This window comes from Melospiza melodia, chromosome 1 (assembly GCF_035770615.1).
Source record: "Melospiza melodia melodia isolate bMelMel2 chromosome 1, bMelMel2.pri, whole genome shotgun sequence".
Lineage (NCBI taxonomy): Eukaryota > Metazoa > Chordata > Aves > Passeriformes > Passerellidae > Melospiza > Melospiza melodia.
In genome coordinates, this window is record NC_086194.1 from 46569077 (window position 1) to 46585330 (window position 16254).

General features: G+C 43.1%; 1 protein-coding gene across 2 annotated transcripts; it reads right to left on the reverse strand.

Moving 5' to 3' along the window:
• Window positions 1–1119: 1119 nt before the first annotated feature.
• KBTBD2 (kelch repeat and BTB domain containing 2) lies at window positions 1120–14717 on the reverse strand. Of its 2 annotated transcripts, none has more exons than XM_063156725.1 (4): window positions 14558–14717; window positions 7176–7703; window positions 4271–4436; window positions 1120–3846 (listed from the first exon to the last, which is right to left on the reverse strand). In XM_063156725.1, the coding sequence occupies exons 2-4, from the start codon at window positions 7343–7345 to the stop codon at window positions 2311–2313; spliced, it is 1872 nt and encodes a 623-aa protein (XP_063012795.1). In that variant the 5' UTR covers window positions 7346–7703; window positions 14558–14717; the 3' UTR covers window positions 1120–2310. The 2 variants fall into 2 exon arrangements, with proteins under 2 accessions (XP_063012795.1, XP_063012804.1); XM_063156734.1 differs by lacking the exon at window positions 14558–14717 and adding an exon at window positions 14201–14222.
• Between the last annotated feature and the right edge of the window lie 1537 nt (window positions 14718–16254).

Here is a 16254-nt window from a genome sequence, read left to right on the forward strand (position 1 = left end):
TTTGTTTGTTTTCCTCCAGTAAGAAACTACACATAATGTTTTAAACTCAAGATAAATGTACTCAGTAACAGAATGAGCCCACTTTGCCCCTTCACTAGCTATAGATCATGTGCAGTTAAAACAACAAAGCCTTGTCCTAAAGCCTAATACAGCCTGATAACAGTAGGGTGAAGTGAGAAGGAGCCACAGAAGTGAGCAGCCCATGCAGGCTGCAGTTACTTGGATACAGCTCGTGTTTTTGCCTGAGGTATGTGATTCTCCAAATTGCATTATAAAGGAGTATCTATCCTTCTTTTTATGTATGCTCCCTTGCGCAGGCTTGCAACATGAAAGCAATATAAACAGACCTATCAGCAGGAGCTCCTGAGTCACCTCACACCTCTTATCTAAAATATGTAGGTGTTAAAAAAAAAGTTTATGTAATGGTAAATGCAAACATGTTATGTCACCTTCATACAAAAAATCAAAATTGGTAGCTTGCCATTGTTACTCTGAGTCTCATAAATCCTCATATGGCACAAAATGCCAAAGCATCTGGAAGAGTTTTAGATAAGGCAGCTTTCTTATTTAAAGCCCCTTTTCTAGTCAAAACTTTTAATAATTGTACAAGACAAAACTTTGTAAGGCCCCTTGAGACCTAGCCCAAACAATACAAAGGTGTTGTCTTTATTGAAGGCTGCAGTTGTATCTACTGCAATAGAATACAATTAAGGAAAAGCCAGTGACAGTCTGGTCAATGGAGTAAATAAATTTGCTTTTGATTACTCGAGACTGAAAACAGGTCTGCCATGTTCTGAACTTACAGAAGATGTTCCTCCTTAATGCCTGCTGTTCTTCGCTTTCAGTTGGGCAGAATTTGTACGATAACCAGAGAAGTGCTCATTTACAAAAATGATAGCAGGGGATTCTAGTCCTGTGTAATCCTCAATTTGACTTCAATACCTAATTTCCAGCTTCTGCTGAGTAGTAGTGAGCAGAATCAACTTAACATACTCATCTCCAGGCTTTTTACAGCTTAACTATTTCTAGCTGCCTTCAATAAGCAACTTGCTACAAGTGTGCATGTGGTGGGAGGGTGGCACAACTCTATTTATTTCAGCCAAAAAGCACACTCAGGCATTTGGATTCAGTCTTTTTTAATAAATTAATGTCATTCAAAATACAGTGCCAGAACATGATGCAGCTGAACATGCTAGTAAGGTTTGTCATGAAGCACCTGTGTTCATGTTAGGTTGGCGGCACCCCGCTACTGCTAGTGGTTCCTGGGATTAATGCCAGAGCAGCACTAGGCATCTGCTCTCCTGCACACACAGCACAGGATATTCCTGAAGTTTGCTTCCCCCCCCAAAGTAAAAAACCTGACAGCTAAGGGATATCTATACACAATCACACTACAGTAATGCTTGTTATTAAATTAACAGAAAATAAAGACCTGGTTAATCCACACTAAAACTTCATTTTACAATGGAAAAATACATCAGCAGCAGGAAGTAATATACATGAGCCAATGTTACTGTAATACAGAATGTGGAGGCATTTACTGATTAAAGCCCCACATAGACCCGCACTATGAGGGCTGGCAATTCCTATCGCAAGCCCAGCAACTTTAAGTCCACACCTGGTAATCTACCAGCTGCTTGGAAGACCTGTATTCTAAATAGACAGGTATAAGTTAGTGAAAATAGAATACATGCAACTCATCATACAGCTTGACTGAACCTGCAGTCACTTTGCCCAGCATGTTACCATACAATGGAAGATCTACCCTTCCTACCACAGGTGTAGATCCATGGGATTTGTTTCTTTTTTTTTTAATGGCATTACTATACCCACATAGATATTAGTATTTAGTAAGTGCGGCACAGTCCTTTAATTAGGCCACACTGACAATTATATAACTAGCACTTAAGCAGAATATCCAGAAGTAGTTAAAATGTAACTGGAAGATACTTTCAAAAGAGTTGTGACATCATCCTAGAAACAATAACTACTTTTTTCCTTAAGCTAATTTTCCTGAATGGAGACTTTATAGAGCTAGAATTAATTCTTTAGACAAGTCAGATGCTCAAGTTCATGATATACATATATTTTTCTCAATTATCTGATAATAGTATTTGAGATTATAGAAGCATATCTGCTCTTTTCACTAATTCATACTGAATGCGGCAAGTGTTAGGTAGGGCATAAAAATACAACTCATGAAAGACAGCTCTGAGATTTCTGTCCCCAGACCTGTTCTTTCACAGCCATTTATTTCTTTTATTATTTTATAACTGAGCACAGACTCAGTTGTGCAGTCTAATTTGGGAGCTATACAGGTGGTAAAGTAACCATCTCCCCATCCAGCTCGAATTCATCAGCTCCGTCTGGCGAGAAGAGATACGTTGGAGGTTTCCACGGGGACTCTTCAAGGCAGGACGGATACAGCTTTCCTACAGTGCACCGGAAGTCTTTGCCCAGGTCCCACAGCACGCGCTCCGATATGTGCTGCCTCAAGAACCAGCGGTCGAGTTCCAGGTCATACTGGTAGGTGGCATACTTGGCTCTCTCGTTCATGTGGGTCTCCCGTATAAAGACACATAAGGAATTGGAGATGACGACGGCCCTGACGCACGGGTCGGAATAGCGCTTGGCAGGGATGTTGGCTGCCATCCTCCATTCGTTTTTATTCACGTCGTAGATCTCCACCGTTACAGAAGACCCATCCACAGTACTGCTGGGCAGCCTTATCCCAGAATTGCTGGCAATATGCAGCCCTCCGATATAGAATATCTTATCGCCAAAAGCAGCGGCTGAGGCGAAACATCTGCTCGTCTGCCGCATGGCCATCTCCACCCAGGCGTCCGAGCGGGGGAAGTAGCAGTACATCAAGTTGTGCGCCATGACGTAGATGCAGTTGTGCACCGCCACGGCCGTGCTCCACTGCCACGCGCAGGGCAGGGGGCTCACCATGGTCCACTCGTCCTTCTCGGTGTCGTACCTCTCCACAGTCCTCCTGTTGAGCTCCCCGCCGACGCTGTCGCCCCCGATCGCGTAGATGTATCCCTCGCAGCACACCAGCGACGGCTTGATGCGCACAAAGAGCATCGGCGTCTTGGGGAACCAAGTGTTCTGCTGCGCGTCGAACCAGTAAAAGCAGTTCACAGTCCTGAAGGCAGCCTGCAGTTTGCTGCTTTTACTGTGATTGGTTTTTGTGTTCTTCAGAGGAACTTGCCCACCTGCTATATAGATGTCATTATCGGGAGTTACCAGCGTCCCAACCTTATGCAGGTCGGCGGGAGGGTTGCAGAGTTTGTAAACTTTCTCTGCCTGTGGGCTGTAACAGACAGAAGAGTAAAGACTACCAGGGTTTTCAGCAGCAGCTTCGATGAATATCATCATCTCCTCTTTCGTCATGCCAAGTCTGGGCTTGAAAAATTTGGGCATCGATTTGTACAGTCCTTGCACCACCACTGATTTATCATTAGGTGGCAAGCCTTGAAACCAGGCTCTCTGTGTTACTTCTGAAAGTGCATCGATCCGGATTTGGCTAAGAACAGAGGACAAATACTGCGAGCGGGATTCCGTGTTGTACTCCAGCCATAACATAGCAGCCTCACGCACTGTCTCCTCCTTTTCCACATTTAAATTGTCACTGCTTAAAATATCTATCAGTAGATCATGTGACAGTTGCATGAAAGCCTCCTGGTGGTACACAGCTGTGAACTTGTGCTCCACCATTCTTTTAGCACTCTGTTTTAACTCCTCACAGCTGAAGAGATCAGCAAAGCTTAATAGACGCACACAATTTTCTGCATTAATTTTTTTGATTAAGTATTCTCTACATCGTTGTAACACATCATCTACCTGTAATGCAAAGAAACACACAAACTATTACACACAGTCTATGCTTTCATGTAGCATCAGCACATAAAGTACCTGTGTCTGTTGAACAACACAGTTCAGGCATGGAATAATATACATACACAAAAATACAGCAGTGACTCACTCAGCTGCTTCATACAGACCGAGTACACAACGTGATTATGTCTGCTGGCAAAACTAATTTTCTAAATGTTAGAAGTACACTGGTTTCATTCCAGCCTTCCAAAGGGACTGTCATGCAAGGAGGGATGGCTACATGAAGCAAATCTGGCAAGCAACTGTCTATACAGAGCGAATGGAGCAAAAGTGTTTTGAAATGACTAAAGAGGAAAGATCTTTTAACAAGATAAAGAATAAAGTGGTTCAGAGCTCAGGAGCTGTTATTTCCTCCTGTAAACATTCCTACCTGTAAGAAGCAGGCAGTTTCATAGAGCTGCTCTACCGTGCTGTCGCTTATTGCCAGGTTACCCGTGTACGCGTAAGTGATGATGATCTGCAGAGTGGCTGCATCCACATTCCTCAGGTGTACGTGTGTCTGTTTGCTCTCGCTCAGCCCGCTCATGAACATTGCTCTGAGGAGAAACACACATAGTAAGACAAGGATCAGCAGTGAGTAATCTTAAGCAGTCACCTGTAAGCCTCTGGTGATTACACTCCTAAAGGTGAACAGTCCTTTTGCAGGCCTGTTACCAGGAGTTTAGAATTTACCTTAGGCTGACATCTGCTATTTACAATATAACATTTGGACAGAACATCAAAAGAGTAACATCAGTGTCTTCTGCAGAAATACTTTATACTAATGCAAACCCTTCTGTGTTAATCAGCAGATAGTGCTAATGATTTTAGAGTTTTAATGACACAATTTAAATATTTTCTATGATAGGTGATAAGAGGGAAGAAATATCCTCCAGAAAACACTGTTGAAACATACACAGTTAGATTTTAGATTCTAAACCAAAAGAAGCAGATTTATGTAATGGACTGAGCTAAGTCATATCAAAAAGGATTCTCCTCTGGGAAGAGAAGAAATGGAGCAAGGACTAGCACTTTATGAATTATTTCTTATATACCATTCATCAAAACATGCAGTAAACTTCAAATTTGCAGGCAACAATCAATAACAGAAAAACCTATCAGATCTAATCTGGGAAAAAAAGAGTGAGTATTCCCATTACATCTTCCTGAAGAAGACTAGAAAGGCAATTAAAAACATTATTATTGTTTCCTTAATGTTTCACACACCTCTTGCCCATCCTGGTATTTTCATTGTAACACAGTTAAGAACTAACTGCAATCTGGTACTATAAGCCATGTACTTGTCAATTTTCTTAAAACAGGGGACATTGGTTTCAAGAGCTTTATATTGATTCAGGTTTGGTATTTATGGTTGTGCTAAAAATTCAGTTCAAGGCTCTTTATATTTATTTGGGCTTTTCTTTTTAGGAAACCAGGCATGAGAGAAGTTACAAGGGACAGTGAGTGCACCTTTTAGTCCTGCTTCTGGCTGCAGAGATGAAAGGGACATAGAGATACACTCCCGAAGCAAAGTATCCCATCCCCTTTTCTCTGTCTTCTTCTAAGCTCCTTAAGGAAACTTGCATTTTAGGAGGGATCACTGACTAACTGAGTATCAACTTGCTGTGCAGCTGTTTAAAGATAAACAAGAAAGTACAAGAGGGTACAGAGACTCCTCAGAAAGGAAGAGGGAGCTGTTGGAGGCTGGCTCTTGCTCACACACCGCTGAGCAGCCTGTGCTGGAGCAGGGCTGCACATCATTCAGACACAAAGATGGAAGGGAAGGTAAGCTGGCTGCAATCACACACAATGGCTGGATCACACAGAAAGATGCTTTGCTTTTCTTCCCCCTCCTTCAAGGCTATCAATTTTTCATAATAAAGCTAAATTTAGGAAGATGAACATCTTTTTGTAAACCAAAGTAGAGAAGAAAAACAGAACATGACAAAACCACAAGTTTGATACTTCTTTTAACCAGTGCCAAAACCTCATTCCATAAATAATAAACAAACACATATGAATAAGAGATTTGACTGCACATTCTGATGCAGCACGCTGGGTGGACTCATGACAGCTTTCCAACCTTATGATTAGCCACCCACATTAAATCTGGCTACATTTTCAGTGGCTGTTATTTTACAAATTGTTTGAACTATGTCATCTGCACAGGGCCAATGGTAATAATTATTATCTAGTGATCACACAATACTTGTTGCTAAAAGTTGAACCAGATTCATCTGAGATGAAAAAATAAACAGAAAAGCCAGCAGGGACAAATTTTCTGTAAAAGTAATAAATTAATCCTTCCACAGTTTTCTACAAGAAGGGAGACAAAGTACAGAAAACATCTCTGATGTGTTCTGTACAGTGAGCCAGTCTCAGGAAAAGCAAATTTGTAAACTTTCCAGGGATTTAACAGGAAAGAAAAGTTATAATCCCTTTACAATGCATCAGGAAGGTAGAACGTGTGTGGATGTCAGACTAGTTTCAAGCTTCAAAATTCCTTCCAGACAGATTAATGATATTATGTTGCCAACAAAAATGATTAATCACTGCAGAAAACTGTTGGTGCCTCATCATCCAGGTCTTACTATGAAGGCATTTGCACAAAGTGGTACCACTCAACATATCTTATTAATAAAAATGTTTTAAAAGACCAAAACCAGGACATTTGGAAGACAAGAGCTACTGAACTAAGAATTTCAACAGTATCTTGGGGGGACCATGATAAAAAAAAAAGAAACCCAAACCACACAGAAAAACTTCACTTGCATTGGCACAACACTCAAGCACAAGGGAAGAGTTTCCAGCTTTGCTGAGCAGGGAAAACCAGATGATTCAGAAAAGAAAGCCATAAACTTGCACAGCAGTCCCTACTTTTAGCAGATGCTTCTACTAACAAACTGCAGTTAAACATGACAATGGGATTCCTGCGGCCAAATCTCAGTAATTCCTTGTTATCCTACCTTGGGAAATAAAAACAGATTAAGTATTTTAAAGATTCAGTGTGAAGAGTAAGAAATTCACTAATTTTTCAGACTCATTTAATTCCCTAAAGAAAATGAGCCATCACAAGTGTGATTTTTTTCCCCTCACACTCATTGTAGGAACTACAATAAATATCTAGAATTAGTCTCAGGAAGCCAGAAATTTTATTTTATTCTGTGTTGGAAAGTAAGGATATTTAGGTTTTGTACTTAAGTTACTGATCTTTAAGTCTCTGCCAAACGTTGTCAATCAATTACCGTTACACTTAAAATCAGGTAGCACAGATTTTATAGCATTTGAATACTCACCTGAAATATGAGCTGCACGTTGCAAGAACCATCTTATGGCAGGGAAATTCAGTGCCCTCAACAATCAACACTATGTCAGTTAGCAACTGCTGTTCATAAAAGAATTTCAACTGCTCCAGCAAGGATACAGCATACTCTGTATTTATCTGCCTCTCGTCCTGGGCAGACATGACTGTATTCCATTAATATTTCCAGGACCAGAGAGAAAAGTCAAGATTTCTTCACCAAAGAAAGGTCAGCTGAGTGTTTCTGAAGTAGCCAGGAAAGAAATGGCAGGAGATCTGTAGCCTTCAGAAGTGATACTGATAAAAGGGCAGTGTTATCTTGAACTGCTGAATCAATGTTTCAGACTTTGACCTCCTATTAGGTCATCATGCTGTGACTTGATGTCCCAATCTGTTCAGAGGCTTTCAGGAGTGTCTGCAGAGCTCCCGTTGGGATCTAGGGCGCAGCAACTGAATGAACAAAAGTGAAGTCTGAGGTAGATTTTGTGGTAACATCTCGTGATCAGTGGCTGCACTTGACTGACTGAAAGCAGGAAAATAAAATTAATTCACACATTAGCACATTTTGGAAAACCTTTCATAGTTACCTCTTAGAAGTAATTGTCTAATAAACATTTCTAAATTAATACTTCATTACTTGCAATAAAACCCCTCTAAGAAAAAAAAATTAAGCAACAAAGGTATCTAACAGAAATAAAAAGCAGAGGAGTTTGTACATTAATTCTCATATGACCTAAACTCACAAACTAAAATTCTTTATTTTGTCAACACAGCCCCTAAAGCTGGAGAGTTAAAACAAGTTTCAGTAAGACTTCATTCCTCTTCAAAGAACTACCCAGATTTCCCACTGAGTACACCTGTGAATTTCATTCAACCACTGATAAGATAGCCACTTTCCCCCCCATTTCTACATTAAACAGCAGGTTTTTCTGCTTCTTTGTTTTTGTCTACTAAAAGCTTATCAATACCAGGCCACTAAAAAGATAAATGCAGTAATTTTAACATTCCATCACTTTCCAACTAAGCTCTCATCATCATTATCAGCCTGTTTATTTCACCCTTGGCATTCTAGTAGAGATGAAGCAGAACTAGCACTAAGGATTAAAAAAAAAAACCCAAACAAACAAAACAAAAATCCCTAAAAGTCTATATTTCCAATGCATATTAAATATATCTGCTGCATGCAGAAGGGCTTCACCTATTAATTTTTCACATTCCCTTGTTTTTCCTTCTGAGTAATTTCCATACAGCCAGGTAAGCTTCACTGCTGCAGACAGGAGAAAAGAAAAACAAGGAAACAGGAGCAAAGGGATGCTGGAATAGCAAGGCTCAAAACACCTACAGTGGCTGCCAAGGTCTGTTATCTTGTTTGGACATTTCTCCTCTTCAAAATAGGGTCAGGTTTTATTTCATCTTCCACTTGAACACAAAAACCTAATTAAGAATAGGATAGTTGTGACAGTAAAATTACCATCATAATGGGCACCAGAGTACCACAGCTATCAAATGCTTCCAGATTTATTTAATCTTGCAATGTTCTTCTGCATTCCAGAACTGAGGAACAGCCAGGACATGTTTGTCTTGTGTCTAAGATATCACTATCACTACAGTTCATGATGAACAGAGAAACAACTTGGGTGAAATGACATTCCTTAAATTCCACACAAAAACATAAGATTTAGTGTAAGACCAAGACAGTTGAAATACCTGCAAGCCAAACCAAAGATCTACTGTTTCAACACAGCCCTGCCTGTAATACAATTCAGAAACAGCTGTCTTTCAACATCCACTCACTTGAAACAGATATACTTAATTAATGCCACTTTAATTACTACTAATTTAGTGTGCCCCATCTTTTTCAGTGATAAATATACACAAACAGGAATCTCAAACTCCTAGTGTTCCCTGGTTGTTTAACTGGAAAACAGCTCAACTGGTCAAACCCAATGCTCACTGTTGAGGTGAAGGCAGTTAATTGAGGAAAACAGAAAAGGCTTTGATCCCTGGGGGAAGGAGTAGATACTACTGTGTGCTACAATAACAGATACCAGCACAAGTCTTGACTGGAGACCTTCACCTTCCAGGTAACCTCTGAAGTCACAAAACCATAAATGCATGGAGGATATAGAGATACTGCTCCATCTAAAGCATGACCTTCTGCCTCAGGTCACAGCTCCTTTCCACCAAGACAGTGTGGCATCTCATCTCTGCACTACTGCCCACCCTGCTGCTACTCTGGGAACAGCTCACCCTGCAACCCAATCCATTGACAGACTTTGCACTGAACTTTAAACAGCTACAGACACAGACTCCCTACGTGTGCTAGGCCCACAGCAATAAATAGCTTGTGGCTCTGCTGGTATCCCAAGTCTCCCTACAGCATTGTTTGTCCTGGCTTAGGAGTAAAGTTTCAAGAACAATACAAGCTGGTGGATTAAGCTCTGTATGGGCAGAGCATCAGTAACACAAAGCTTTAGCAAAAGAACTCATTGATACCATAACTTCCTTTTCTGATGTAATGGTAAAGAATAAAAATATTTTTTCAGAAACAGGAAAAAAAAGAAAACCAATATGCACTGGTTCAGTCATTAGGTACCAGAACAAGTCAAGGATGCCAGGAGGAATTGATATACACCTGCTCGTAAGATTAAAGACATTTTTGGCAGAAAGCTGCTGACAGTCAATAACTGAAAAAGCAGACCTGTTCAGCAGAAGACATGTTGAAACTGTGAAATTAATTACTATAAATAACTGGAACATTTGAGTACGACCCTCAGTAGCAGAAAAGATTGAGGAGATGACAGGAATCCTGTTGCAGAACATTTATGTGATGTGGATCACCTTTGAACCATACACTCACAAAGCTGGAGCCTTTGGTTTACAGAAAACCATCTGTCGTGTACTCCAGGGAAGTGCACATGGTAGGAACATGCTACGTACACGATTCCCGTTTTCCACATCCACACTGCCAACAATAACCATTTGCTAAAGAACAAAGTTTTGTATTTGTCACAGACTCAGGACTCACATCCCATTCCCTTGTAATGGAAACAAATACATCAAGGATCTCTGAATTACTGGTCCAAAATTGCCATAATTTACATTGTCATTTGCCCAAGAGAATTGAATCTGTTCAAAACATTAGGATAATGGTAGTAACATCATTTAGTGCCTGGAAAATCATCCAAGATTACCTCTCACACCTCTTTGGAGAGTTCAAGACTATTTTAAAGGAGATACTCTCCTCACTTTGAGGCTGAAAAACTGAGGCATTGAAATAAAAACCAGCTTGTCCAAAGCCATGGACTTCCAAAGGAGGAAAGCAAGAGCCTTAGCCAGTCCCAACCCAACATCTCTCTCATTGCTCTGTGCCTGGCTGGCTCACAGTCATTGGATCTGAGATAAATGAAAAACTGTGGACTTGAGAAAATGTCTACAGATGCACTACTGTCTGCTGGTGTCCCAATAACTATGCAGCAGTGGACATTTCTCATTTCTGGATTAGAAGATCTATGGCTAAAGTTAGCTTTATATCCTGAACTGAAATTCTGACAGAATAAAAATAATCCCTGAATACAAGTTCTAGGAATGAGACTTTCCTCTTCAGAAGTGTCACTGGAGTGTCCATTTTGTTCTGGGTTGTTTCTTGGAAGGCAGCTATCCCAAACAGGACTGGCAGGATGGCTGGAAGGCCACAGGGTGCTACACTGCAAATGAAACCATGTAATCACCAGGTGATATAAAGTACCTCCCTATCAAGCTGCAGAGCAACATTAAGTAACACCTTGATAAGAGGGTTTGTTTTTAAGTAATTATTCCTTTTTGCTTAAGTAATTTTAATGAGGTGGCTTGTTAACACTTGTTCATGTACTTCAAATCTGAATGAGACCATTCAGAAAATTAGTCATCAAATGTTAATGAGTTATGGGATAGGCTATTAATTGCCTTCCTTGAATCTGTTTATTTTCTGAGGTCAGGCAAAGATTGATTGATACATGCTGCACTACAAACAGGTATATTGACTATTTCCAGTTTGGTAGGGAAACATATAAGATACACAGACATAATATTCTTCAAATGGACTTATTAAAAAAATTAATTTATTTTCTACCCAAATTAGAAGCAAGGAAAAAGATATATAGGCATCTTTTGTTTGGGGTTTTTTAAGAGATTCTGATTCCTTTTGAAAATCCCATTAATTAGTCTGTCAGATTGGATGCCTAACTTGCCATAAAATGATGGGAAACATGTAAAAGATCTATGAGAGTGTTACAGGTTCCCATCTGGATCTTCAGCCATCAAATACTTCTTAAATTCTAACTTTACTAACGCCATTCACACTTTAAAAACACACTTCATTTTCCATATGTCTGGAAGAAAATTAAAAAAAAAAAAAAAAAAACAACACAAAAAACCCTCAACAACTCTAACCTATCTCCCTGGACATTCAACTTATTTAATCTACTTTTAACTAATTAAAAAAAAAAAAAACAACCAAACAAAAAACAAACTTTAAAAACTACCTTTGTGCACTTTTAATCAAAATCCTATTTCCATCCAAGGGCAGCTTCATACAAATCACAAGTAAAAACACATCTAAAGAAGTGAGTCATTCACTATTTTTAACATAATAAAAGGTCAGAATTTAGACCTGAACAACCCTAAGCCAAACTACACAAGCCCTGGTGTGTGCAGATAGCAATCCTCCCAGCTAGCAGCACAGTGCCCAGCCCAGGCACTTCAACACTTGGTTACTATGAGGGATATTCTGAGTTAGAAACCAGCCAGCTTCAAACTTAACATACCAGCTAATAGCAAGGGGGAATGTGAGTACTCAAACTGATTAGAATCAATTATGTAAATCCACACACCTAGCCAATAGATCTCAAAGATAGGAAAGAAAGAAGAAAAAAGGAGTTGGAAGCTCTGGATTCTTGAGTAATGTATCAAATTTGCATCCTTGGCACTGAGAAAGAAATAGGTAATTGATGAAGCAGTTGCAGGCTTGGAAGTTTTCCTCTCTTCTAAAGCCATCAAAGGTGTCTTTGATAGCACAGTAGTCCAGAAAACTGAGGACATCAAGGAGATTCTAATAAGGCAACAATGTGAAATTTCACTAAAAACAAGGAAAGGTTTAATCCTACAATGTTGTCTTGAAAATGACTATTCACTTGGAAACTACTACTATTTTCCATACATATCATGCTTGGGAGGTGAGTTACAACTTTGAGGTAGGTGAGTTTTCTGAAGCTGCACAGAAAGTAGACACCAGAAGTGTCAGACTCCATGTTAACAACATGCTTGGTCACAATGCACTCCTGTTGTTCTGCTCCTAAAGGAAGTTATACACTAAAGGAAATACCTGCTCAGAAAGAAAATTAGCATTTATGACATGATAAACCAACAGCTTAAATTGACAACTGGACTTCTATGCTGAGCACAGGTAGTTTCCATCCCCAAGGGTGTTCCTGTTTTGTGGAAGACTTGACCTGTTTTCGAAAATTAACCTTTGAAGAAAAGTGGGCCATGGATGTCTCCAGTAAGATCCAGCCATGTATCCCACATAAACAATTTTTTTTCCTCTGAACTATAGTACATTAATGAAACTAGTCTGTTTTATGTAACAACTTAAATTCCAGTTTAAAAGTACATGTCATTTTCTTGAATATTCACTATATGACACTTAACTATAAATTCAAGCATTTCTACATTAAGAAATTAATTAGTCATTAATGTAGCTTAATTAATTGTAAGTTAGCTCCGGAAAGGTTAAGTATTATAATGGATATCATACTCATGCATATAAAATTTATTCTCAAAGCACAACAGTCAGTAAACTAAGAGAGGGAAATTTTAGGGCTTGCACCAATTCTGGTCTGTTTCATAATCACACGACCAAAACAAAAAAGCCTGCTTCAGCAAAGAAAAAAACAACAACAACCATCTGTCTAAAATGCAGTCAAAAATATTAAATAAGCAGCAATATCTTTTCTTCCTCTTTGGACTGTTCCTGAAAGATGCTGCTGATACATCTTTGAGTACAAAGGGCCCCCTCTACTCGACACACAATAACAATTTGGAAAAAGGTGTGACACCTATACTCAAATCGTGAGAATACTTGATGTATACACTTACTATTTAATGTAATTAAATACTAAATACTAAAAATTACCTATTCCTCCAGATAGATTTCCGAAAAACAGAACTATACTCAGTGTGCATTTTCATAATCTCTGAAATACATCATCTGAACAAAATTCATGTAGCTACAGCCCTAGGTGAGCTCACAACAGCACACAGCCTTTCAGGCCCATTATGATCACAAAGTAGATGTACACGATGTAGAAAAGCCAAGCTGGGGCTTTGCAATAAAACCTCTAAAAATGCACATGCTAAGTACAGCACAAATCCATTTCTAAATCATAATTAAAGTTATTTCAAAAGCAGCAGGTATGTATCCCGTTTCACAGCAGAAATAATGGTAAACGCCGGGAAAACGTGACTAACGTCAAAGCGATACTATGTGTTTATTTAGTCCGGAAAAGCTTACTAAGAATTGCGACTCTTTACTAAGAATTATGTGACCTTTTAAAGCTACGTCCGAGCACGGCAGCCACCCCGGTCACTGCAGGTACCCACGGCGTACACATGCCCAACGAGATGGATCAGTAGGGAACGCAGGGGCAGCTACAAGGACCGGCACTGCCACTCCACCGCTGCTCTCCCCCGAGACTTCACAGCGCGTGTCCCTGCGAGCGCTGCCAACACAAGCACCCGCGTCTGAGCCATCCCCACCCGCCCAGCGAAAGGGGAGCCCCGCACGCCCCGACCCCCATCACGGCCCCTCCTGCCTGCGGGACGCGCCGATGCCGGACTAGGGGCAATGAAACACATCCCTCCCCTCTCCCCGATGCTCAGGTGCGCCGTCCCGTCCTCCACAGCCCTCATCCCGTTCCTGCTTCCCCCAGAAGGAAGCGGGCACCTTCCCGGTCCTCCAGCACCGCCGCACTCCGGGCTTACGAGCGATCCCCACGGCCTCTCCTCCTCTCGGGGCTCCCGGGAGCCGGCCCTGCCCGAGGGCGCGGACACGGCCCCCGCTGCCACCTCCGGCGGTGCCCGGCGGGCCCGGGGCCGCGGCCGCCGGGCGGGAGCGGCCGCGGTGGGAGGGGGCGGGCGGGAGCCGCGCCCGCTCAGGCGGGGGGAGCGGCTGCCGCAGAGCCCCCGCGGGCGCCCCCGGGACCGAGGCCTCCTCGGGGCGGCCGCTCCTCCCGCGGGGACGGGAAAGGGCCCGGCGGCCGCGGCGCGGCGGGACGCGAGCGCGGGAGCGCCGCCGCCAGCGCCATCCTTGCACCCCCCACCCCTCCGCTCCGGACAAACCTCCGACAGCCGCTTCCTCTCGTGCCTGGCCGTCCCGACAGCGGGCGGCCGCGGGAAGCGGTGGGAGAGGAAGAGGATGCGGCGGCGGATCCGGTCTCTCTCCCAGGCTGCGGAGGCGGCGGCGGCCCCTGGGCGCGCAGGCGCTGCTGTTGCCGCCGCCCCCCCCACACCTCTTCCTCCCCCTCCTCCTCCTCACCCGCCCGCCGTTACGGAGCGCCGCGCCCGCCCCGTCTGCGCATGCGGGGCGCGGCGGGGCGGGGGGCGGCCAGGCCCGCCCCCGGTTTCCTGTCCCTGCTCCCGGCCGCGAGCGCCCCCTGCCCGCGCGGCCCCGCAGCGGCGCCTCCCGCGGCTGGAGCGGGGCCCCCGCGCCCTCTGCCGGGGGGAGCGGCCCCTGAGACACCGAATCCTGCGGCTCGGGAAAGGCCTCCGGGATGGCCGGCTGCGACCGGACACCGCACTGCCAACCCGAGCCTGGCACTGAGCGACACATCCAGTCTTCCCTTACACACCTCCCGGGACGGGGCCGTGACTCCACCACCTCCCCGGGCGGCCCATTCCAATGTCTAATCAATCCTTCTGGGAAGAAATCCCCCCTGATGTCCAACCTAAACCTCCCCTTGCAAAACTTGGTGCCGTTTTCTCTCATCCTGTCGCTGGTACCTGTAGAGAACCATAAAGTCCGCCCTGAGCCTCCTTTTCTCCTTCTCTAACAACACCAGCTCCTCACGGGACTTGCGCTCCAGACTTGCTGCAACCTGGAGCCCACAGGCCTCCAGGGCTAACACCCGGCTGGCTCCTCTCCCCCTGGGACCTCCCTTTGGTCCTTCAGCCATTCTGGAATCCTGCAATGTCCCTTGGCCAAGTGTGGGTTTGCTGCCCTAAAAGCAAAGTTCACCTGTGGGAGAATTTGTGGGGAATGGAGCTTACTCTGGGATGGAAGGAATTGACAGGGGCACAGGAGGCTGAAGGGAGGTACGAGAGAAAGGAAAATCCTGAGAACACATACCTTTTTAAAAGCCATCCAGTGTTACTTATTTTCTTTATTTCTCTTTGGGTCCATCCACCAATAGAAAGGCTGGGAAGTGCACTTCAAAGAGCTGAAAGTATGATGGATGGAGAGCAGAGGTGGGGATTTAAAACATACCAGACAAGTCAGAGAGTCATAGACTGTTAAGGGTTAGAAGGGACCTTAAAGACCATTGAGTTCCACCCCACTGCCACAGGCGTGGACTCCTCCCGCCAGGTCAGGTTGCTCAAAGCCCCATCTGACCTGGCCTTGAGCACTTCCAGGCATAGGGCATTCAACAATGTCCTTGGGCAGCCTGCTCCAGTGCCTCGCCACCCTCACAATGGAGAATTTCTTACTAACATCTAGCCTAAATTCCCCATCTCACTTTGTACCCATTGCTTGTTGTCCTGTCACTACCAGTCATACAAAGTGCAAGAGCTGCTGTCAGTGGAAAGGACAAGCTTTGGCTAGGAAGGTCTGCAAGGAACGGATCAGTAACCTTTCTCAAACGTTTTATGGTTTGTGTTATGGTGCAAAGGAGTTGGTTAATCTGAATGTTATAGAAGGAAAAAACACATCAATTTTGAGAACTTCCCAACACAGGAATACAAACAATCCCTAAGCAACCATACCCCCTTGTTTTCCCCCTTGTTTACCACTCACCAGCCTGCATAGCACATGCACCGTG